The sequence below is a fragment of the Hyperoodon ampullatus genome (genome assembly GCF_949752795.1).
Source record: "Hyperoodon ampullatus genome assembly, chromosome: 4".
In the NCBI taxonomy this organism is placed as follows: Eukaryota; Metazoa; Chordata; class Mammalia; order Artiodactyla; family Ziphiidae; genus Hyperoodon; species Hyperoodon ampullatus.
In genome coordinates this window covers 67,821,351-67,846,336 of record NC_136917.1, presented here as the reverse complement: position 1 = coordinate 67,846,336, position 24,986 = coordinate 67,821,351, and the positions used below count along the sequence as shown (strand labels likewise).

The 24,986-nt window shown below is 35.7% G+C and overlaps 1 protein-coding gene across 1 annotated transcript in view; it reads left to right on the top strand.

The window, feature by feature from the left end:
* The window catches only part of ADAMTS19 (ADAM metallopeptidase with thrombospondin type 1 motif 19), a gene marked incomplete at both ends in the record, with an annotated part of 288,810 nt that overhangs the window by 262,007 nt on the left and 1,817 nt on the right, over positions 1 to 24,986 (top strand). The window contains one exon of the mRNA XM_079701794.1: positions 24,092 to 24,269. Coding sequence (XP_079557920.1) covers positions 24,092 to 24,269 — 178 coding nt within the window. The remainder of the gene's footprint in view (positions 1 to 24,091; positions 24,270 to 24,986) is intronic.

The following is a 24,986-nucleotide window of genomic DNA, read 5'->3' as shown; positions in this document are numbered from 1 at the left end:
CATTTTATTGGCATAGACTTACTTGTAGTAATCTCTCATGATCTTTTGTATTTCTGCAGTGTCAGTTGTTACTTCTCCTTTTTCATTTCTAATTCTATTGTTTTGAGTCTTCTCCCTTTTTTTCCTGATGAGTCTGGCTAATGGTTTATCAATTTTGTTTATCTTCTCAAAGAACCAGCTTTTAGTTTTATTGATTTTTGCTATCGTTACCTTTATTTCTTTTTCATTTATTTCTGATCTGGTCTTTATGATTTCTTTCCTTCTGCTATCTTTGGGGTTTTTTTGTTCTACTTTCTCTAATTGCTTTAGATGCAAGGGTAGGTTGTTTATTCGAGATGCTTCCTGTTTCTTAAGGTGAGATTGTATTGCTATAAACTTCCCTCTTAGAACTGCTTTTGCTGCATCCCATAGGTTTTGGGTCGTCGTGTCTCCATTGTCATTTGTTTCTAGGTATTTTTTGATTTCCTCTTTGATTTCTTCAGTGATCACTTCGTTATTTATAGTGTATTGTTTAACCTCCATGTGTTTGTTTTTGTTACAGATCTTTTCCTGTAATTGGTATCTAGCCTCATAACATTGTAGTCGAAAAAGATACTTGATACAATTTCAATTTTCTTAAATTTACCAAGGCTTGATTTGTGACCCAAAATATGATCTATCCTGCAGGATGCTCCATGAGCACTTTAGCAAAATGTGTATACTGTTGTTTTTGGATGAAATGTCCTATAAATATCAATTAAGTCCATCTTGTTTAATGTATCATTTAAAGCTTGTGTGTCCTTATTTATTTTCATTTTGGATGATCTGTCCATTTGTGAAAGAGGGGTCTTAAAGTCCCCTACTATGAATGTGTTACTGTCAATTTCCCGTGTTTTGGCTGTTAGTATTTGCCTTATGTATTGAGGTGCTCCTATGTTGGTTGCATAAATATTTACAATTATTATATCTTCTTCTTGGATCGATCCCTTGATCTTTATGTAGTGTCCTTCTTTGTCTCTTCTAATAGTCTTTATTTTAAAGTCTATTTTGTCTGATATGAGAATTGCTACTCCAGCTTTCTTTTGGTTTCCATATGCATGGAATATCTTTTTCCATCCCCTCACTTTCAGTCTGTATGTGTCTCTAGGTCTGAAGTGGGTCTCTTGTAGACAGCATACATATGGGTCTTGTTTTTGTATCCATTCAGCCAGTCTGTGTATTTTGGTGGGAGCATTTAATCCATTTACATTTAAGGTAATTATCGATATGTATGTTCCTAATCCCATTTTCTTAATTATTTGGGGTTTGTTATTGTAGGTCTTTTCCTTCTGTTGTGTTTCTTGCCTAGAGAAGATCCTTTAGCATTTGTTGTAAAGCTGGTTTGGTGGTGCTGAACTCTCTCAGCTTTTGCTTGTCTGTAAAGGTTTTAATTCTCCATCAAATCTGAATGAGATCCTTGCTGGGTACAGTAATCTTGGTTGTAGGTTTTTCTCCTTCATCACTTTAAATATGTCCTGCCAGTCCCTTCTGGCTTGCAGAGTTTCTGCTGAGAGATCAGCTGTTAACCTTATGGGGATTCCCTTGTGTGTTATTTGTTGTTTTTCCCTTGCTGCTTTTAATATGTTCTCTTTGTATTTAACTTTTGACAGTTTGATTCATATGTGTCTTGGCATGTTTCTCCTTGGATTTATCCTGTATGGGACTCTCTGTGCTTCCTGGACTTGATTAACTATTTCCTTTCCCTTATTAGGGAAGTTTTCAACTGTAATCTCTTCAAATATTTTCTCAGTACCTTTCTTTTTCTCTTCTTCTTCTGGAACCCCTATAATTCGAACGTTGGTGTGTTTAATGTTGTCCCAGAAGTCTCTGAGACTGTCCACAGTTCTTTTCATTCTTTTTTCTCTATTCTGCTCTGCAATAGTTATTTCCACTATTTTATCTTCCAGGTCACTTATCCTTTCTTCTGCCTCAGTTATTCTGCTATTGATCCCATCTAGAGTATTTATAATTTCATTTATTGTGTTATTCATCATTGCTTGTTTCATTTTTAGTTCTTCTAGGTCCTTGTTAAATGTTTCTTGCATTTTCTCTATTCTATTTCCAAGATTTTAAATCATCTTTACTATCATTATTCTGAATTCTTTTTCAGGTAGACTGCCTATTTCCTCCTCATTTCTTAGGTCTGGTGGGTTTTTATCTTGCTCTTTCATCTGCTGTGTGTTTTTCTGTCTTCTCATTTTGCTTATCTTACTGTGCTTGTGGTCTCCTTTTTGCAGGCTGCAGGTTCGTAATTCTTGTTGTTTTTGGTGTGTGTCCCAGTGGCTGAGGTTGGTTTAGTGGGTTGTGTAGGCTTCCTGGTGGAGGGGAGTAGTGCCTGTGTTCTGGTGGATGAGGCTGGATCTTATCTTTCTGGTGGGCAGGTCCACGTCTGGTGGTGTGTTTTGGGGTTTCTGCATACTTATCATGATTTTAGGCAGCCTCTCTGCTAATGGGTGGGATTGTGTTCCTGTCTTGCTAGTTGTTTGGCATAGGGTGTCCAGCACTGTAGCTTGCTGGTCGTTGAGTGAAGCTGGGTATTGGTGTTGAGATGGAGATCTCTGGGAGATTTTCGCCATTTGATATTACATGGAGCTGGGAGGTTTCTTGTGGACCAGTGTCCTGAAGTTGGCTCTCCCACCCCAGGGGCACAGCACTGACTCCTGGCTGCAGCACCAAGAGCCTTTCATCCACACGGCTCAGAATAAAAGGGAGAAAAACTAGAAAGAAAGAAAGAAAGAGGATAAAAGAAAATAAAATAAAGATAAAATAATATAAAGTTATTAATATAAAAAATAATTATTAAGGAAAAAAATTTTTTTAATTAAAAAAAAATTTTTAATGAATGGATAGAACCCTAGGACAAATGGTGAAAGCAAAGCTATATAGACAAAATCTCACACAGAAGCATACACATATACACTCACAAAAAGAGGAAAAGGGGAAAAAATAATAAATCTTGCTCTCAAAGTCCACCTCCTCAATTTGGGATGATTTGTTGTCTATTTAGGTATTCCACTGATGCAGTGTACATCAAGTTGATTGTGGAGATTTAATCCACTGCCCCTGAGGCTGCTGGGAGAGATTTCCCTTTCTCTTCTTTTTTGCACAGCTCCAGGATCTCAGCTTTGGATTTGGCCCCGCCTCTGCATGTAGGTCGCCAGAGGGCGTCTGTTCTTCCCTCAGACATGACGGGGTTAAAGAAGCCGCTGATTCAGGGGCTCTGGCTCACTCAGGCCAGGGGGAGGGAGGGGCACGTTGCGGGGCGAGCCTGCGGCAGCAGAGGCCAGCATGACATTGCACCAGCCTGAGGGGCACCGTGCGTTCTCCCGGGGAAGTTGTCCCTGGATCCCGGGACCCTGGCAGTGGCGGGCTGTACAGGCTCCCTGGAAGGGAGGTGTGGAGAGTGACCTGTGCTCGCACACAGGCTTCTTGGTGGCGGCAGTAGCAGCCTTAGCATCTCATGCCCGTCTCTGGGGTCCGCGCTGTTAGCTGCGGCTCACGCCCTTCTCTGGAGCTCCTTTAGGCAGTGCTCTTAATCCCCTCTCCTCATGCACCAGGAAACAAAGAGGGAAGAAAAAGTCTTTTGCCTTTTCGACAGGTCCAGACTTTTCCCTGGACTCCCTCCCGGCTAGGCGTGGTGCAGTAACCCCTTCAGGCTGTGTTCACGCTGCCAGCCCTCTCCCTGCCCTCCATTGGTGTAAGTGAAGTGTTAAAGTCCCCCACCCTATTATAGTGTTACTGCCGTTTTCCTCTTTTATAGCTGTTAGCATTTGCCTTATGTATTGTGGTGCTCCTATGTTGGGTGCATATATATTTATAATTATTATATCTCCTTCTTGGATTGATCCCTTGATCATTATGTACTCTCCTTCCTTGTCTCTTGTAACATTCTTTATTTTATAGTTTATTTTATCTGACATGAGGATTGCTACTCCAGCTTTCTTTTGATCTCTATTTGCACGGAATATCTTTTTCCATCCCCTCACTTTAAGTCTGTACGTGTCCCTAGGTCTGAAGTGGTTCTCTTGTACGCAGCATATATACGGTCTTATTTTTGTATCCATTCAGTGAGCCTGTGTCTTTTGGTTGGAGCGTTTAACATAATTATCGATATATGTATTCCTAATACAATTTTCATAATTGTTTTGGGTTTGTTCTTGTAGGTCCTTTTCTTCTCTTGTGTTTTCCACTTAGAGAAGTTCCTTTAACATTTTTTGTAGAGCTGGTTTGGTGCTGCTGTAATCTCTTAGCTTTTGCTTGTCTGTAAAGCTTTTGATTTCTCCATCGAATCTGAATGAGATCCTTGCTGGGTAGAGTAATCTTGGTTGTACATTCTTCATTTTCATCACTTTAAATATATCATGCCACTCCCTTCTGGCTTGTAGAGTTTCTGCTGAGAAATCAGCTGTTAACCTTATGGAAGTTCCCTTGTATGTTATTTGTCATTTTTCCCATGTTGCTTTTAATAATTTTTCTTTGTCTTTAATTTTTGTCAGTTTGATTACTATGTGTCTTGGCATGTTTCTCCTTGGTTTTATCCTGTATGGGACTCTCTGCACTTCCTGGGCTTGAGTGGCTATTTCCTTTCCCATGTTAGGGAAGTTTTCAGTGATAATCTCTTCAAATATTTTCTCGGGTCCTTTCTCTCTTTCTTCTCCTTCTCAGACCCCTATAATGCGAATGTTGGTATGTTTAATGTTGTCCGAGAGGTCTCTTAGGCTGTCTTCATTTCTTTTCTTTCTTTTTTCTTTATTCTGTTCTGTGGCAGTGAATTCCACCATTCTGTCTTCCAGGTCACTTATCCATTCTTCTGCCTCAGTTATTCTGCTATTGATTGCTTCTGGTGTATTTTTCATTTCAGTTATTGTGTCGTTCATCTCTGTTCGTTTGTTCTTTAATTCTTCTAAATGTTTTTTCTTTAATTCTTCTAGGTCTTTGTTAAACATTTCTTGCATCTTTTTGATCTTTGCCTCCGTTCCTTTTCCGAGGTCCTGGATCATCTTCAGTATCATTATTCTGAATTCTTTTTCTCGAAGGTTGCCTATCTCCACTTCATTTCATTGTTTTTCTGGGGTTTTATCTTCTTCCTTCATCTGGTACAGAGTCCTCTGCCTTTTCATTTTATCTGTCTTTCTGTGAATGTGGTTTTCGTTCCACAGGCTGCAAGATTGTAGTTATTCTTGCTTCTGCTGTCTGCCGTCTAGTGGATGAGGGTATCTCAGAGGTTTGTGCAAGCTTCCTGATGGGATGGACTGGTGGTGGGTAGAGCTAGGTGTTGCTCTGGTGGGCAGATATCAGTAAAACTTTAATCCGCTTGTCTGCTGATGGGTGGGGCTGGGTTCCCTCCTTGTTGGTTGTTTGGCCTGAGGTGACCCAGCACTGGAGGCTACAGGCTCTTTGGTGGGACTAATGGCAGACTCTGGGAGGGCTCATGCCAAGGAGTACTTCCCAGAGCTTCTGCTGCCAGTGTCCTTGTCCCCGCAGTGAGCCACAGCCAACCCCTGCCTCTGCCGGAGACCCTCCAACACTAGCAGGTAGATAGATCTGGTTCAGTCCCCTATGGGTCACTGCTCCTTCTCCCTGGGTACTGATATGAACACTACTTTGTGTGTGCCCTCCAAGAGTGTAGTCTCTGTTTTCCCCATCCTGTCAAAGTCCTGCAGTCAAATTCCGCTAGCTTTCAAAGTCTGATTCTCTGGGAATTTCTTCTCCTGTTGCCGGACACCCAGGTTTGAAAGCCTGATGGGGGGCTCAGAACCTTCACTCCAGTGGTGGACTTCTGTGGTATAATTGTTCTCCAGTTTGTGAGTCACCCACCCAACGGTTATGGGATTTGATTTTATAGTGATTGCACCCCTCCTACCATCTCATTGGGCTTATCCTGTGTCTTTGGATGTGGGGTATCTTTTTGGTGAGTTCCAGTGTCTTCCTGTTGATGATTGTTCAGCAGTTAATTGTGATTCCAGTTCTCTTGCAAGAGGAATTGAGCGCATGTCCTTCTACTCTGCCATCTTGAACCAGTCTTACTCCATGACTTTTAACTTTTGTTTGTTGGTGTGTTTGTTTGTTTGCTTATGTAGAAGATCCAGTTATGTTGCATTTTCTATTCTCTTTATATGAATATGTCTGTTCTTTTCCTTAAAGCTGTTTTCTCCTTCTTCATTTATGACTGAGTTCTCAGCATAACAGATTCTAATGGCATGCACAAATTAAAGCCAGTGGCTCCATGTGAACTTTATTGATTTCTCCCCTCCTGTCTTACTCCTAAGATATCACTTTCATGTTAAAATGAAGACCAGTCCAAAATAATTACAGAGAAAAGGAATAGTGCTGTGATTATTAATAAGTTTCAGTGATTAAAGTATTCATGGACAGAGGAAACACATCAATCTCTTACTCTTATCAGCTGTGTTCCTGGAATAAGAATAGCAACAAGATGGGTGCAATTGTGGGTTGATTTCTATGCTCCTCTGAAGTCAACTTATCTGTCAGTTTCATTCAAATTCTACTGATATTTTTAAACACTTGGTAAACCTAAAGGACTTAAAATTAAGCCCTGAGTTGACTTTAATCAGAATTATTCAGTGGGCTATCCATAAGGTCTAGCTCTGAAATTCTGCTCCTCCCTCAATAATATGGATGAATCACTAGAGAATCAGTTAAAATATGTATATTCTCAGATTTTCACACTGTCTAAAAGCCATTGACCACTTGAGCCAAGGTAATACTAGCTAAATGGAGGCTTACTAAGAATATGGCTTATGCCTCAAACTGTTTACTGCATTTGTATCAGCCTGTGTGATTTCTAGTATTTATGTTTTGGTGGTTTTGTGTAAGCAGTGGGAAAATTGCTCTCAGCTTGACAGGGAAAATTATAGATATACTCAAAGAGAAAAATCTCCCGTCGTATAATTGTTAACTCTGATTTCTAAGTAGATATAATACAGCCTTTATTAAACAATGCTAGTGTTTATTTCATTGAGACTAGAAAGTTGGCAAAAACAGGACAAAAACAATGTGGTTGCTTTGCTCTGGCTTGAGTTAACCATTGAAATAACCATATGCCACATTCTGATATAGATATGGCCTTAGGGTCTTTCCTGGGAGAGCAAAACATGACCCATCTGTTTCCTGGCATTATAAGTCTGTGTTTACTCATTTAAGCTGTCCTAAGCAGAGAACACTGATTTGAAAAATAACATAACCTCTTATGTTTAATGATATGCGATATATTTTCTGGCTGAACTTGACCTTTCTGCCTTTATGTGAACTTCTACAACTTCTTGTTTTCGTTATTGGATGCCAATAGAGGAGCAAATAAAGGAGTGTTGTTTTATCTTTACACAGAATTTGGTCCTTCATGAAGCTTTTATAGAGTTAACTTTTCTGTGCTGTATTAACAAGTGGTTTATACTTATTCAAGTGAATTTTAAATACAAACAAAACACCTTGGAACCACACAAAATCCTTGGTTAATTCTTAGATTCCATTCATACACTATAATTTGAACTTAATTTAGTCCTTTAAAATTCTAGGAAATGAATAGCTTTGGCCACGTATCAAATTATGACATGATTAATAGATTTTTGGGTAAGAGATTATGAGTTTTGTAATTATATAATTCAAAATAATGCTGGAAGCAGAAATCATTCTGGATGATTTAATTATACATGTAGTATGGTATAACTTTGTTTAGAAGCAGTAAATATAAAGCTTACAGTATTGTGAGTCATTTTTAACTTATCCTGCAAACGGAAACTACAACATATTCATTTGAATAGAAGAGGAATCTAAAAACTAAGGTATATTTTTCTAATGAATAGGGGAATTGTATCAAACTAATATATGTTTTCTAACTATAAAACTTGCATTTAAGTTAATAGGAATTCTACTTATTTTGAGATCATTCTTGTAGTGAAGATTTTCTAGTTCCAGGTAGTTACAGATCTCAAAATGGCATTTTACAATAATTTTTTGCATTTTCTCTGAAAATAATGTTTTGGCTAAAACTCAAAATAAACCATATTGCTTGCTTAATAATTTACTTTTGTAACTATGAAAGACCTGCATGTATCTGGATTGTTTCTAGTAAAAATAATTTTCTTAATACACATACTTCAGATGGTATTGAAATCTACCTGATGTATTATATTGTCCTAGGACTCTGTAATAACTATGGGAAAATAAGTATGCCTTTTCCTGAGTAGTTAGCACTCTCATATTTTAACAGAAGCTCCAAAAGAATTTTAAATTATCATGTAAATTTTACCAGTTCTGTAAGTGTGCTTTGTGTAACCAAGATTTATAACCTTAAAGTGGTCTCATATTGCATAATTCTTAAGTTAAAACAATTCGTAACAGGCAAGTGCATGATCAGAGAAACAACAATGTCATGAAAGGTTCTTTACTGACATACTGAAGTGTAGAAAGACAAATAGAAGATTTATTACCGTGTCATTTCGAGCTTTACTTTTATCCAGATTGGTCAGCAGTCAATACAAGTGGTTTGGTTTGTACCATTTCACATGACCCTGAAAAAAACATTCTTTTATTTCTTACTCTTTGTTACGGTAGATTCTTAGAGAGACAGATCATGTGAATTTAAAATTCTGGGTAAGTTAGTAGGCTGTTCCCAAATCTCATAGGGTCCTTGGTCTGATGATCTGCCTTCAGTTTTCTACACAGAAGTTTGTCCCTCCAATTAACATGGACAGTGATAATTGTGACTTATTACCATTGGTAGGAAATTATGAATAATCACAGAAGATGTTTCTTTTCACTGAAGGAAAACTCAGGAATCATTGAAGGAAATTTAAAGAAACAAAACTTGACCAAAGCAATCAGGAATATCCTAAAACAAATGACTATATAATACCACATTTTTAATCATGTGTCTCTGCAGCCTAGTGTTTCTGCATTAAATGAAAAGGGACAAAAAAACCCAGATCCAAAAATTGCAAAGGAGGGATTTCTTGTTACCCGATGGCTAGGCTAGGACCTTAGGACTATGGATTCCTTCATATGTGGACTGACCCAGTGCTGCATATACCCCAACCCAATTAAAATAAACTTGCAGGATGTTCCAGAATCCAAATGAGGATATGTATAGATCACTGGTTTTAATACAACTAAACTGAGTGGGTTGTTACAGGTTAGTAGAGGGAAGCTCAATCACTTGTTAGAAGGATTTCCCAGTCAAATTTAAAGAAATAATTAGCAGTAATAGTAAATAACCAACTTAAATATCCTACTAGAATGTAAAAATAGAAAATGTTGTTCTGTACACTGCAAATCTCAAAGAGCGGCTATGGTATTTCACTTTTCTTTTTTCCTTTTACCAAGGATCACTTTTACAGAACATGTAGCTAGTTTGTTGTTTAGTGTAACACACTTTAAGAAAGCTTAGATTAGATTATTTAAATTTCAAAGACTAGCTTTGTAAATATTTTTTTCTAACTAGAGAAAATTTGTAGATGGAAACCAAACAGAAGTAATCTGTAATTCAGAAAACTGTTCTTGGGATGGATTAGCATTTCTATTCAGAATTATTTTCTAATTACATCTACAAGTCCGTTGATATTTGGAAAAGATAACTGCTCATCATTTTTATAGTTATATATAATCTCATAAGACAGGAAAACTTGAGCAGCTACCCCATAATCAAATATGAATCTATCATACTGAGTTCTATCATTGTTGGCTCAGTCAGTAAATCAAAGAAATCAAAGATTGTGGCCTTGGTTTTAAACATACAGACATTGAGGAAACCTATCCGAAGATATCCTAAAGAAGAGAGATTTTGCATTATAGGAAAATCTACTTTAAAAATTCACTTATCTCTGAGTAAGCTGTTCATACTGAAGAAATTACTCAATGATAAGTAAGATGGTTTTTCTCAAGAAAAACTTTCTATTATGTCGTTTAGATACATCCACCAAACATTTACCCAACTTGCTACTCACCATTCTGTCTAAAAAATATAGCTGTCTTCTAAACCATGCATAATAATCCCTAAACTGTTGGCTATCAAATTGTTTTGTCTCTGTCTCTTTGCACTGCCAGAGAATGGGACATTTTTTGCATTGCTATCATTTTTATTTTTAAGATCTCTCGAGAGTTGTATCTGTTGCCCCAGATATATAAAAATATTGAATTTCCAAAGTGTTCGGATTACTCAAAGTAGTCAAACGCAGTTGGCTGATACGATTGAACATAGCAGAAATATATTAGCTTAAAAAGAATGAGGCACACATACTTTATGTATATGTCTTCTATCTAAAGAAAATGTATAATTTAGAGAGATTAAAGTAGTGTCTATGTATACGTATGTAAGTGGGTGTGTGTATGTATATATATATAATGTATATATATGTGCATGTATATGTATAATTAAATTATAAATGCATATATAAGAACATGTGTTTAACATCCTTTGGATTGGAAAGTGAGAGAAGTATTTTTTTTTAATTCACAGGGGTTAAAAATACTGTCTTCTTAATAGATCCTTGAAAAATCACTAGACTCTTAAAATAATGCTATCAGTGCTTTCATGCTGCATACCAGGGCATCTATAATTTCACCTTCTAAACCATACCTAGAAGTAATTCAGTAAATAAATGTCATTGAGTTAAAAATTACTCTTGATGTCCTTTATAGGGGATGGAGCATGGAGCGTGCCAAAACTCATTTTGGGGATATTGAACTTCAGTAGGTGGGAACAAGGGGATGGTTTCACATAAAAATATAATGAAATTTGATGACTGTTATAAAACTAAAATCAGTAGTCTTAGCATTGAGTGTTTTTTACTTAGATGTAGTAAAGTATATGTTCATCAAATACCAGAGGATATCCAGAGATAGACATAACCAGATCACCAGGACACCCAGAGAAAGACGTGTATACAATGCAAGAACAAATATGCAAATGATCAGCTAGTTAGAAAGGCATCATATGGATGCAAAACGTAAATGAAAGGGAAAATCTTTTCACAAACAGGTCCCTGGTTTTGCTGCAGGTTGACGGGGTGACACCCCAGCATCTGCACAGCCAGAGTGCACGACCTGCATCGGTCTTGAATGCAGAAGAGCAGTTCCTTAGGCCCCCCAACCTCAATCCCCACATCTGTAAAATGTGCCAAAGCAACTGTAAGTCTCTCTAAATTTCAAAATACTTTAACTGTGCAGGTAAAAGTAATCCAGTTTCAGTGATGTGTATAGACCAAGGAAAAATATTTTGAGCTACTTAAAAAGAAAAGATCTACCTGAGGAGACAAAACACAAACAGCAGAATAGATTAGAAAAAAAAAAAATATATATATATATATATATATATATAAAACCTTATTTTCAATATACAAAATATGTACGAGTCCATATAGGGTAAGAATTAAAACTAACAAACAAATAAAAAAACTAACAAACTTGCTTAGAAATAAATACACACACACTCACGCAAATTCAGGGCTCAGAGAGACAACATGAGAGAAGTGGGTTGAGGGATACTCAGGGGCTGCCATACGGAGGAAGTTTATTTTACTCAGTTCTGCCCTGTTGCTTCCACATATGTTTTCCCATACTACTTCTAAGATTGGATGTTATCAAACTTTTTAAAAAACATTTTGAAAAAAAACTCATTTTGAAATGCACACATTCTTGGACTCAACAGCTCTGTTGCCATAGCTTTTGCTTACAGACATTCTCAAATAATTTGCTAACTGCATTTATGAAGATGCTCATTGCAGCCTTGTTTGGAACAACAAAAATTTAGAAACAATCCATATATCCATTAACTAGTTACATAAAGCAAAATACTATATTTAAACAGTGGAATACTGTACTTTATAAAAATATATTTGTATATACATACTGATAAGAAAATTTCTCCAAGAACTACTATTAAGTATGTAAATATTATGCAGAAGAGTTATATAGTGTGAACTATATTTACATATATTCTTTTTATACATATTAAAATTTTTCTGCACAGATACACAAAGAACAGTTTATCTGAATTACATTGAAGGAAAGGAACTTCTATGCTTATAATTCTACCATATCCATATATAACTTTTAATTTTATAACCTGGTTAATAGTTTTTGTCTGAAATTAAAAGAAATCTCTTACTTTCTTCATAATTACATTTTTCAGGCTGCAGTATCAACAGTGATTGATGTCATGGATATAGATAGATGCTACGAGAATATTATAGAATTTCTAGGAAGTGGAGAGGATTTGATAAGTTAGGTAATGGGTGAGATAACTCAGTGTATGGAGTCAGACAGCCCTGAGTTTGAATTCTGAATTTTCTGTTCAGATAAGTTACTGATTCCAAATGAAATAATTTATGAAAAATTATTAGCAAAGGGTCAGATACATAGTAACTAAATAAATGCTGACTATTCATATTGTAGTATCAGTAGAGATGGGGAAAATGGTTGGCTTTGAGAAATTTGTTATGAGGTTAAAATGAACAGGAGTGGGGTTGATTTTCTGTGGAGAGGTGAGAAGGAGGGAGGTGTTCGTGTGTTTAGGAGGAATCCCACGTTAGCTTTCTGGTCTGAAGAACTTGTATGGATCATGGTTCTGTGATATGAGATAGGAAAGCCTAGAGATGAATCAAGTTGGAGGGGAAGGTTTATGAATTCTATTTTGGACTGTTTCACGTGCCCATAAAAGAATTAAATACTGGTGTCTAGTAGATAGGTCAGAGGAGAGGAATGGGATGGAAATATACATTTTGTAATCATCAACATTTAGGCAGTGTTTAAATTTTAAAGTGTAAGTGTGCCTGAGAAGGGAGTATAGATGGAGAAAAAAAGATGCAGCCCTGAGAAACTCCCAGCTTTAAAGGCTTGTGAGAAAAGAAGCAACTGCTAGCAAAAAGGACTAATAAAAGGGGTATTCAGAGAAACAGGAGGAAAAGTCGTGAGAAACAAGAGAAGAAAGTATGCTTAAGAATGTTCAATGAAATGGAAACTCAGAAGGAGTTGAGGGGAGCCTATTTCTTTATTCTCAAATGTCAGCTGCTATAGGACTGTGCCAGTGGCATTCCTGATTTTATTTCCTCAAACCATATCCCACTCCCAATTTCCTTTTTCTTGAAAAATGTTAATACCATCTTCCCAGATACCCAAGTAGAAGCTATCCTTGGCACTTTTTCTTCTATACACAGGTAGTGTTTTGCCTGGGTTGCTCTTCACTCCCAATATAATAATACTGCAGTCCTTCTTATATTTTCACCAGGACTAGAGTAACAATTTCTAATGTGCTTCCTTACCCCCATATAGGGTGATGACTTCACCACTCTATCCTATAGTTCAAACAATTTCAGAGAATTGTCATTGGCTATACTGTCAACTACCAGATACTCACTCTGGCATTCAAAGCTTTCTATATTCTGGTCTTAACCTACCTTTTGAGAATTGTCTCATTATTCTCATTAATTCAGTACCTCCACTAAGCTCAGGCCTGAGCAGTTTGTGCTTCTACAATCTCCATGTCTTTGTTTATACACTTCTCTTTGCCTAGAATGTGTTTTTTACAACCATCCAAGTCCTTTAAGGGCCAGCTCAAGTACCTAATTTCCCCAATAAATGACAGAATCTGTCTGTACTTATTGACTACATTAGTTTCTCTCAATTACTTATTGCCTTATATTTTTGCTGTTTCATTAAGATTGTCTTAATCCTTGTACCCTTCTCACTCCTCTGTCTGAGTGACCAGACCATTGCATGACATGCGGTGATATTTATTGAATAAATGACTGCTTAAACTTCTTCAACAAGTAAGCAAAAATGTATGATACATGTAAGCATTGTACTTCTTTTCTTGTGGCCCATTTTATTTTTCTGACTCTGGTTCTATAACAACTACAATGTTTCATATAATTTACCACAAAAAATTAGTAACTACCTTATCTTTTTCCAGGAAAATTAAGGTAATTGATATAATTTTATGTAAACATATGAATCCCTTGACCTTTTCCTGTATGGTATATCAAACTACTCAAAAATGTGATTTTCTTTTAAAAAAGTAAATCCACCGTTATTTGAGTAACATGCTATTTAAGCCTAAAGGATGCTTAAGATTGAGGTTCAAGGAAGCTGGCAGACTTCTTTTGCATTTTCTGGAATTCGTTTGGCTGGAATACCTGACAGGTTAGAGAGCAGTTATCTAACCTAGAAGAAAAGCAGCAGATGGAAGCAAAACACACTTAAGAATTTTCTCTGTGAACTAGCAAATGCTTGGTTTATTTCAGGTTGGAATAAGTTAAAAGTAGCTATATAATGCTCTCTGTGCTGTTTTAAATCAAGAGTTTATTTATTAAAAGCAAAACAAAAACACACACTTCTCTAACATGGCCACAGAAGGATCTGATCCATTTCTGACATAGAATTGTTGGACTAGACCTGGAAAGTATCTTATTTGAAAAGGAAATTCAATCACTGTCTTTCCAAACAGCGTCCCTGGTGGGAAGATGTTTCACTGGGATGATAGTGATAAAATAGAAATGTCTTGATAGTCTTTTTTCACCTCTGTAACATCCTATGATTCATAGGCTCAGCACTGACAGAATTGCAAATGTGCCCAAAACTTTGTGTTTAATTGCTTCTTAATGCAAAGCATCTTTTTTTTATTCCATCTTTGTGGTGATCAGTGTGTACTTTGATATAAAAAATGATTGGGGGGATTATTATGACCTTTCATAACGTATTCAGTTCTCTGCTAATCATTCATAAGCACTCTGCTTGATTTTTGCCACACACATTTCCTTGATTTATAGTAACTATATGCAAACATTTTCATTAAAGAGACAAAAATAGTTTGAACTGTAGAACCAAACAAATATTTAACTAAAGACATATGCAAAAAATCCTCAATGTCTGACCTCTAGGAATAGATTCAATTCCAAATACCCATGTGTTAAATTAAGCAGATGAACTACTTTAAAAAGATGCTGCAATCCTGACCAAAACAAACAGCAAATCTTACAAAACAAAGCTAACTTTTGTTCCTTAGTATGCTTGTTTCACACTCACTTTATTAAAAAGTTTAAAGATGGAACTGCCAAACATATACATAAATGAATAGGAATGCTGTGCTAATAATTTCCAGTAGAAATCATCATTTAGTTTCCTTATGAGGTCCACTCTCCACTGTGAATGCTACTTCACTCTTGTTAAACCACTTTGGAATAATCCATTTATTCCCAAAGACAAATTATCCAAGTCAATGCTGTTAACCTTGTTATAGATTGGCACTTATCATTACGAATTATATCAGGTTCTAGAAGACTGTCTATTATATTGGTTAAAAAAAAATTGAACTCTGTCTGCCAGTGACAATTTTCTCTTAATTTAGGAATTCCTATTTCTTACAGAGGCCAGCTGGAAATGAGTAAAGCATTACAGAGCCTTCCTTAGCTGTTGGCCTGGAGAATACACATTCTCTCCAAAGTATATATCTTTGGCACAGTCTAGAAGGAAGGAATCTCGGGTAATCTCTCTCCTGGCCAAGTGTGAGAATTATTATTTTTAACCCCTAAATACACTGAAATTTGGGGGTTTTTTTTTCAAGGAATTTAAAAGCAAACTAGTTTAGTTATGTTTGTTATCCAATAAAACTCCAAATAAATACTGTACAGTAGTATTTTTTACTTTCGGGCTTTCTGCCTCTTTGGTATAATGTTTAAGAGGACATTTTACAGGATTTAAGCTTGAAGAGTTTTACAATTTAACTTTAGAGTTTAACATACACAGATTGATAATTCCGTAAACTCACTGCCAAACTAGTTGATTATTTAACCTAAGTGTACACATTTACTTATACCATAGTGTCCCAATTGGTTCCCAAACCTGGGTTATCTAAATATTCTGAGTAACTAACTAGCACCAAACAGTGTCTATCTGACTATTCTGAAGTCCTGAAAGGAAAGGTAGAAACTAATATTTAACCAGTGATTTTAAGATTTGGCATTTTACTATAGGATCCCAATACCTAAGACTAGATGTGGAAGTCTTTTGTAGCTCCATGCTGAAAATCACATATGCAGAATAGATCTACTTGATCTCAGAACCCATGGAGCACAGAAGCAGTGCAGGAATCAGAGATCAGTGGAAATAATTAGTGTCTCTTCTCTAAATAGGAGAGTAGTTAAGATATATTTATGGATATCCCATTTTTAAAGGGTTCTTAAGGGAAATTAAGTTGTCCAGAAGTACATAGGTTACTTCTTGGACAAAAAGACAACAGTGTTCTTTGGTGAATTTGACAGAGACATGATACCATGTAGATTATATCATGAGCCCTTGTGGATATTCCTACGTGATTCATGAATTTTCAGTGACAGGAAGATAATTTTGCACTTTACAAAAGTGGATTCAAGTGGTACTATGGATGAGCTTTGAGAACCTCCTAAAATCGTGTTCACTATTTTTGTCCCTCATTTTGGCACTTTATAAACTTGTAGATAGCTATTTATTGGTGCCTGTGCAGCCTTTTTTCTTTGAATTAAACATGTTTTACCCATGTCAATGTATTACCGAGCATGTTTGCTATTATTCACTAGTATTTAGTGGATTTATGCCTCTAAGCATTGTGGTATTCATAGAAACTTTGGGGAACAATACACGTAGATTATTTTTAAAAGATACATATTCTTGATAAACATATTCAAATCTATTGTGAAATAAATATTTCTATATAATATAATGAAAATTTAGTAACAGAATACACTCATCCCTTATATGTTTATATGATCCATCAAAAATGTATTTATACCATTGTTCTATTTAAGACCTAATTATCCTAAATGCCTCAGATTAGACTTGAAAACTTAAAGAGTTTCATCAGGTCACAGTTATTTTATAGCACACACTCACTGCCTTTGAACATAATGGAATTATAACATCAATAAAATGTCTCAAGATAAATGGCCTTTCCTTGAACACCTAGTATAAGGTGTTTACATATTTTTCCAAGTATTAAACCAAGATCTTAGCAACACTGTCTATTAATGCCATAAATAATACTGTCAGGTGTGAAATTTCCATGGTCAGTTTCTTACTGCAGTTTGCTTTTTGGGCAGTGCCTCACCACTCATCCATACTTTGTGGTGGAAGAAAGGATTCCACATCTTGGCTTGTCCATGAGATGGACTTCACAGCCATTCAGAGTTCATTTCATTCCTTTGTTTCTATGACAATGCCTCAGTTGCGAATTTGTTAAGAATTTTTTGAGTGCAGTTTTTTTCCTACATTTTTTTCTATGTCCCTCATTTGTTCACATTTAGGCCAGTCCACAAATTTGCCAAATCATTCTAGCATCTTAACCTGCCTTTACCAGTACTGGCAAACCCTGCCCATTCAGAGCTATCACTACCTTAGTAAATATAACTTTCCAAGAGTTCGCATCTATATATATCACCAGATCCTCCTTGGCCATTTTTAGAATATTATAAACATCTGAGTTAGGTAAACGTCTACTGTACCCTTCCACCAGCTTGGACATTGCTTATTTTTCCCCAGGGATTTCCCTTTCAGTTAGTTTATTTAGGTGAAATTTTCTTAGGTAAAATAAAGCAAGTCAGGCCTTATTGTGTGGTGTAAGAATGACAAAAAGGAAGTTTTAGATAATGGAAATAGTTATAAGGTTATATAATATATATATCTCATTTTAAAAGAGGATAAAGCCTTCTTCTTGCTAATTTGCTACCGTTTGTATTCATGGTTCTCATTTACTAAACTATTTCTCTAATCATTTTAATAGTCCAAACTGTTTGAATTATTGAGGAAGTTTCCTTTATCATGTTTAGTGTTTGACCTGCAAACTGTAAGGTTGACATAATTTAATACAATCTTAGAAATTGTCACTAATGTCCCAGGTCAAGAAAGGGTTTATTCCATTGTAAGAGAAATATATCACGATATTATCTAAAGATATTATAATACTCATGTATTTAAGTGCAAGGGAGGTCATAATTTTCTCAGGTAGATTGAAATGATGAATGTCACTATGTCAAACAGATTTTATTTTCAGAACCTTTGGGGCTCATTTTTTGGTGGAAAAGAGGGATTACCAACATCAGTTTTTCTTGTGCCTTGCTGCTTAAGTTTGTTCTAAAGATTACTATTTCCCTTTTTACTGTAGTAAACCTGGTACATCAAGATTGAGTTTCCTGTTCAGAATTAAAGGCTTCTAGTTCATGGAATTGGTTTGTGAGGTGCTTAGTTTCAAAGGTCCTTCAGGGCAATATTAAAACTGTTTGGGGAACAGACTATTCATCAGACAGTACGGGTCTCTTTTATTAAAATACTTTAGTCAGGAAATTTTCCTTGTAAAAGATCAATGGCAAGTTATCTGGTGCACCCTATGTTTTTTTTTTTACCCGTTGCTGGCAAATTGATGTTGACATTTTAGCATTTGGTCCTTTAGTGGAGGTCTATAGTGGTGCCATGTTTCAAATATTTTTTAACATAGTACATATGTGAAGAACAAGGTTTAAAATGTATTAGAAAAAAGAAGGGAAGAAGGAAGGGAGGACTGGAGGAAGGAAGGAAGAGAGGGAGGGAGGAAAGGGAGAGAAAGCTATTGAACTTGATCCAAGATCTGTAGAGACACAGTGGAAAGAACATTGTATTGGAATCCAAAGATGTGCATTTGTTTCTCCTTCATATGGAGCAAGTCTTTGTCACCTTCTCCATGAGTCCTTCCCTGATCATCCCATATGAATTGCTAAACCCCATACCCCAAATTTTCCCAGTCCTCCTTCCCATCTTTAATTTTTTCCATAGCACTTGTTAATATCTAATATACAATGTTTTTAATTCTTGACCTTCTTGCTCTCCAGTATTACAGTGTAAACTCCTTGAAGGCACATATTTTTGTCTATTTTGTTTACTATCACTTCCCTGTATCCAGAACAGTATTTGGTACATTGTAGAGTTTCGGTAAATATTTGTTGAATGAATGAATGAAATAATCTCTGTGAGCCTTACTCTTGCCATCTGTAAAATTATTAGGGTTATGAGGAAGATTAACCAAGACATTATGTGTAAAAGCATATTAGATAGTGCCTGGAATATAATAAGTATTTCGTGTGTCCATTCATTTGTGTTTATCATGTAATCTATAGATCTATCAGTAAGTTGTCTAGATAGTGTGACAGCGTGTCCCAGATTAGCCAGGACAGTCCCCTTTTATGCCTGTAGTCTAGGAATAATTATCAGCAACTTCTTTCACAAGTGCCCTGATTTGGACGATAAATTCTATGATCACTCTATCTAAAGATAAAGCATGCTTGTGAATTGTCCTTAGGGTGAAAGAGTTTATCTCATACCACATAGCCTGAGTTATAGTAAAACAAAACCAAAAATGCCTTCTAATTCGTTAGTTTTAGGTTAAGAATGAGATATGGGGATAAGAGGTTATTTGGAAGGATAGGGGAAAAGAGATTTTTAACTGTTAACATAAAGAGAAATATTAGCAATCTTCTAGTATCAAGTAATGTGTAAGTGTCCAGTCTTTGAATTTAGTACATGTGGGTTCAAACTCCAATACCACCACTTCTTAGCTATAAAACTGTGGGCACTTTGTTTCACTTATTTGAGCCTCTATTTTCTCATCTGTGTAAAAGGAATAATAATAGTACTCATTGGCTTCATATGAGATATTAAAATAAATGTAACCTCTAACACAGTACCTGGCATATAATAAATACTAAGTAAGTGCTAACTACTATTAGTATTGTATGGAGTGAAAGCTTTCAGAAGTAATATTATTGGTTCCGTTTGATCCTAAAGCAACAAACTGGTTCCATAGTACAACTGATTATTTAAAATATTAAACACTTGGCTAAGAATGGGTGAAATTGCCCAGCTTCCACAATGTTTCATAATCTAACTCCATCTATTTTAGATCATTGCATTTTGTTGTAAAGTTTATTGAATAAAGTACCAGCCCCATAGTATTAATAATTTCTGCTGCTTTTAGCTTCTGCACAGGATCCTGAACATGATGGGTGATCAGTAAATACTTGAAAAGCCAATAAATGATTGAATATTCTGAAACATTCAAAAACTATAATTTTGAGACTTCATTTAATAGACGCCTATCATACCATTGTTGGGTAGCATAGTGAATAATTAGATAATGAAATAAGCACCTTTACTTTTATGCAGTGTCACCACTTAAAAATTGCCTGACTACAGTAACTTTTAATAATAAGTTATTTGGGATTTTTCCTTTTGTAGTAATTTAGACCTGAAAGTGTAGCTATGATCTACTACAATGCGTTGCTTTACAAAAAGGAAAAGTAAGTCCCAGGTATGTTAGGTTCTAGAGATAGTATTAGAGCCCAGGTCTCCTCATTTCAAGCCAGAATTATTTTGACTTTTTCTTTTAATGTCTGTCTGTCTTTAATCATAGTGATGTGATTTGAGAAATATCCAATTATTTAGAGGTATCTTCCATAATAAAGTAAGGAATAGTTTAGAAGATACTTTGGGATTTCAATTGTTCCATTTCAAATATCTGTTTATTTTTCACACATTTGTAATAAAATTTTTACCACTGTGTATTTTATAAAGAACATAATTACTAGTAAAAGCTTGATATTTTTATTATTAAAGTATTCTAATGAAAGTTAGATTCTAAGGCTATTAGACTAATTTCATAATAAAGCTTATTCCATTAGTTTCACAGGCAGGAATTATACCATTTTAATTAAATGATTTTTTTTCTCTTAATTAAAAAAAATTTTTATGGAAGGCACTCTTCAGCCATTATCTGCTAAAATTGTGTATTCTGCGTTATCGTGTAGCTATAGTTACTTTGTAATCCTGAAAAATGATGTTACTTTGGTTAACACATGTCCTTTGGAGTTGATATAAGATTAGCTGAAAGTATTGAGAATAGTCTGTGATTGATTACTAGGCTTCTTTGACATATGATTGAGAACCTTCTCTATTGCATCAGAATGAGTTCATCTATTATAAAACTCCCATTGTTCTTTTTGTTTCTCAAATATTGTGATTACTTCCAAGGTCTCCCAAAATTTTAGGAGTAGATACTAGAATATTTTTCCACATAAACTTAACCCCTTAAAAGTTTTTAGTTTAACTGTTTTGAATTTTCCTGAAAATATTTCTAAGAAGCATGGTATCTATATTTAAATACTTATATCCATTCTATTGAGTGATACTAAGATACATACTTCCAAGGGGGAAAGACCATGTCAAACAGTTACTCCTCTTACAATAGCTTTTAAGTTATAATAAAGCTTAAACTGAACTGGAAACATTTAGATCCTATAGAAGTTAACAAGAAAAAAAAATCAGATTTAAAGGCATGTAATATCCCCGTTGTTTTTCTTTAATCTGCTGTTTGCATAAAGCTAAGAATTCATCAGATACAAGGAGGGTTATATGCAGAAGTATTTACAGAATAAAATTTAGGAAGATCAGTCATCTATAAAGTAGATGCATGTTAATAGCATGCATATAAAATTGTATTATTCTTAGTAAGCTATTTTCGTACCTGATATGTAGGTTTTATTACTGAAAGTTATATGACAGTGAGCCTAATTTCAAGAGATTTACCAAGAGACAAACTAGATACATGAAAAGATACTAATCAAAGATAAAAAGTAATACACACTGGCCTACATTAAATGAAGAACACATGCTATTGACCAGTAGTTTCCAAACTGAGGCTGTGCAGCAGAATCACCTAGATACTTTTTTTTTTTTTTTTAATGTATATTCGCAGACTCAATCTTTTTCCTGACTTGGAAATTCTAGGCCTTAAAATCTATAGTGAAAAATTTTTTCTCTCCAAGTGATGGATATATTGTTTTGAAGCATAAATATGCATAAGTAGTTGGGATAATTGTGGACCACTTCGTGGAAGTAGTGGATTTGAGATTGTGATTTGAAAAAAGGCTAGGCACAGTTGTAGTTGTGAGAGTAGAAAGTGCATGGGCATGATTACTGTTTTATAGAGCAAATGATCCCTAAAGCAGAGAGGTGGAAAATTGTTTGAGGAGCTAGATAAATGCCAGCCTGGAGATTTGGGGATACTGGGCTTTATCTCTTAGACAATGGGGAACTTAATAACTGAAGTTTTTTCCAAGGAGATTTTATATATATATAAAGCAATTTTAAAAGAATACATATTCTGGGCTTCCCTGGTGGCGCAGTGGTTGAGAGTCCGCCTGCCGATGCAGGGGACATGGGTTCGTGCCCCAGTCCAGGAAGATCCCACATGCTGCGGAGCGGCTGGGCCCGTGAGCCATGGCCGCTGAGCCTGCGTGTCCAAAGCCTGTGCTCCACAACGGGAGAGGCCACAACAGTGAGAGGCCCGCGTACCGCAAAAAAAAAAAAAAAAAAAAAATATTCTGTGTTAATATTTGGGATTGACTGGAAGGCTGGGAACTAAAGACAAAGTGAACAGGAGCAGACAGATTTGAGGTGTCAAGGGTTTGTGTAGAATGCTTCTTGTGCTAATGAAAATAAGAAGAGCAGGGGACCCAAGATGATAGTAAAGGAAGAACTGAAAATTCTTACAAAGAAAATGCAATCCTAACAATGACTTGGTCAGATACAAAGGGGAACAAACGTTACAAACCTTGTGCCTGCATATCTGAAAGGTGACAATCAGAAAGTATTTACCAATTTTCAAATAGAATACACCGAGATCATCTCTACAAAGAGTTCTAAGTTTTTTAGAACTGTTTAGCCAGATATGGCTAAATCTTTACCACATAGAAAATAGTATAACTAGTAAATAAATTACTATTTTCAGAAACACAAGAACATTCCCTCTCCCACATGTAATTTTTTTACCATAAAATAATTGTATTTTCTCATTCAACTCAACATCAGTTTATTTGTGTAACAAATTAAATCTAGTGATATATATGGACCCAAGAGACTTCTTTAATAAGCAAACATTGTAAGTTAAATATGTTCTCTGAAATATCTTACAAATGAAGACAAACTACATTTATCTGAAATACAAGGAATCCATTAAAAGGGTATCTTATTAGAAAAATACATATTATCAAATATTATTTGCACAATTTTGGATGTCATGTAATCTGCGAAGTCATAGCAGTTATTTCAATAACACATCAGGTTGATAAGCCATGTTGATATTCTTTTTTTTAATAAATATATTTCTTTTATTTATTTATTTTTGGCTGAGTTGGGTCTTTGTTGCTGTGCACAGGCTTTCTCTAGTTGCAGTGAGCGGGGGCTACTGTTCATTGCCATGCGCAGGCTTCTCATTGTGGTGGCTTCTCTTGTTGCAGAGCACGGGCTCTAGGCACACGGGCCTCAGCAGTTGTGGCACATGGGCTCCAGAGCGCAGGCTCAGTAGTTGTGGCACACGGGTTTAGTTGCTGCACGGCCCACGGCGTGTGGGATCTTCCCAGACCAGGGCTTGAACCCGTGTCCCCTGTATTGGCAGGCAGATTCTTAACCACTGTGCCACCAGGGAAACCCCCAGCCATGTTGATATTCTTTTTTTTTTTCATGTTGATATTCTTAATAAACATTTTAAGGCCAGAGCAAATGGAGTGGATGAGTATATTGAAAGGCTATAACGAGGATCTGGCTCCACAGTTGGGCATATCTAACTCTTGAGCATCAATGACTAAATTAAAGAGCAGTGGATCAGTTATTTGTGGCAAACTGGATATTAAAACTTTAAAAACTGTCCGCCCAAGTTCATTACTTACTGGTATCACCCACTCTCTTTCCAAAGTCATACTCTCCAACTTTTTTTTTTTTTATTGAAGTATAGTTGATTTACAGTGTTGTGTTAATTTCTGCTGTAAATTTTTTTAATCGCCTATGTCCTTCATTGTCCAAAGCTCTGCCGTAGGTCAGCTAGATATTCTGAACAGCACTGTGCCCAAGTTATGAGCAATAACATTTCTGACCCATGTTTTACCTTAACTCTGGATGTTGTGGCTCATGTTCAATTTTAGCAAATATAAGGAGAAAGTGGCTCACAGCCTAGAAAAAGGAAACAACAAAAAGAACATTTAACAAAACCTTGTATCTCTCCTAGTGCTCAATTACCTGTGGCAAAGGAATGCAGTCCCGTGTTATTCAGTGCATGCATAAGATCACAGGAAGACATGGAAATGAATGTTTTTCTTCAGAAAAACCTGCAGCATACAGGCCATGCCACCTTCAGCCCTGCAATGAGAAGATTAATGTAAATACTATAACATCACCCAGGCTGGGTAAGCAGACCAAAAAGGGGATAATTTTGAGAAACATGTAAGTGATCATGGCTTCTTCTATTTTGCATATCACTTTAAAGCTTAGTTATCAATCTATACTAATTAGTTTGGTTCTGACTAAATTGGATCTATTCAACTATAGTTTAGTCCACATGATCATGTGGGTAAAAAATCCTAAAGACTAAACTATTTTCATTCCTGAGCTGTCTACTCAGGTCCAGGCCCTGGAAATATGAATGCCATACCACCCAAGGTCATCCTATAAAGGGTTGAAGGATGTAACCATATTTTTGGTTCTGACCGGTCCTGTGGCAGAACCCTCAATTAAGGTAATGTCTATGGAAAGGTGAGGTTGTAGTGTACACCTTGGATCTCTTCATTGTTAATAGCCTTCCTTGTGATCCTGGGTACAAATTATCCTTTGGAGAGACAAAGAGTAAAAAAATCACTTTCAAGGAGAACAGATGCATGTATCCACACCACTGAACAAGAAGTACCATTTTTTTCATCTTTAAGGACATAATGTTAAATAAAAATAAATAGTAGTAACATTGATTTACATAGTTTTTATGTTATAAAATGCTTTCACATATATTCTCAATTCCTGCTATTTAATCTAATACATCATCAAGAAGTAGAGTATGTATTTTAAATATATATATCCTGCATTTGAATAACAAATATTCATGAATGAATTAGGCTTTATTTTTGTGGCAG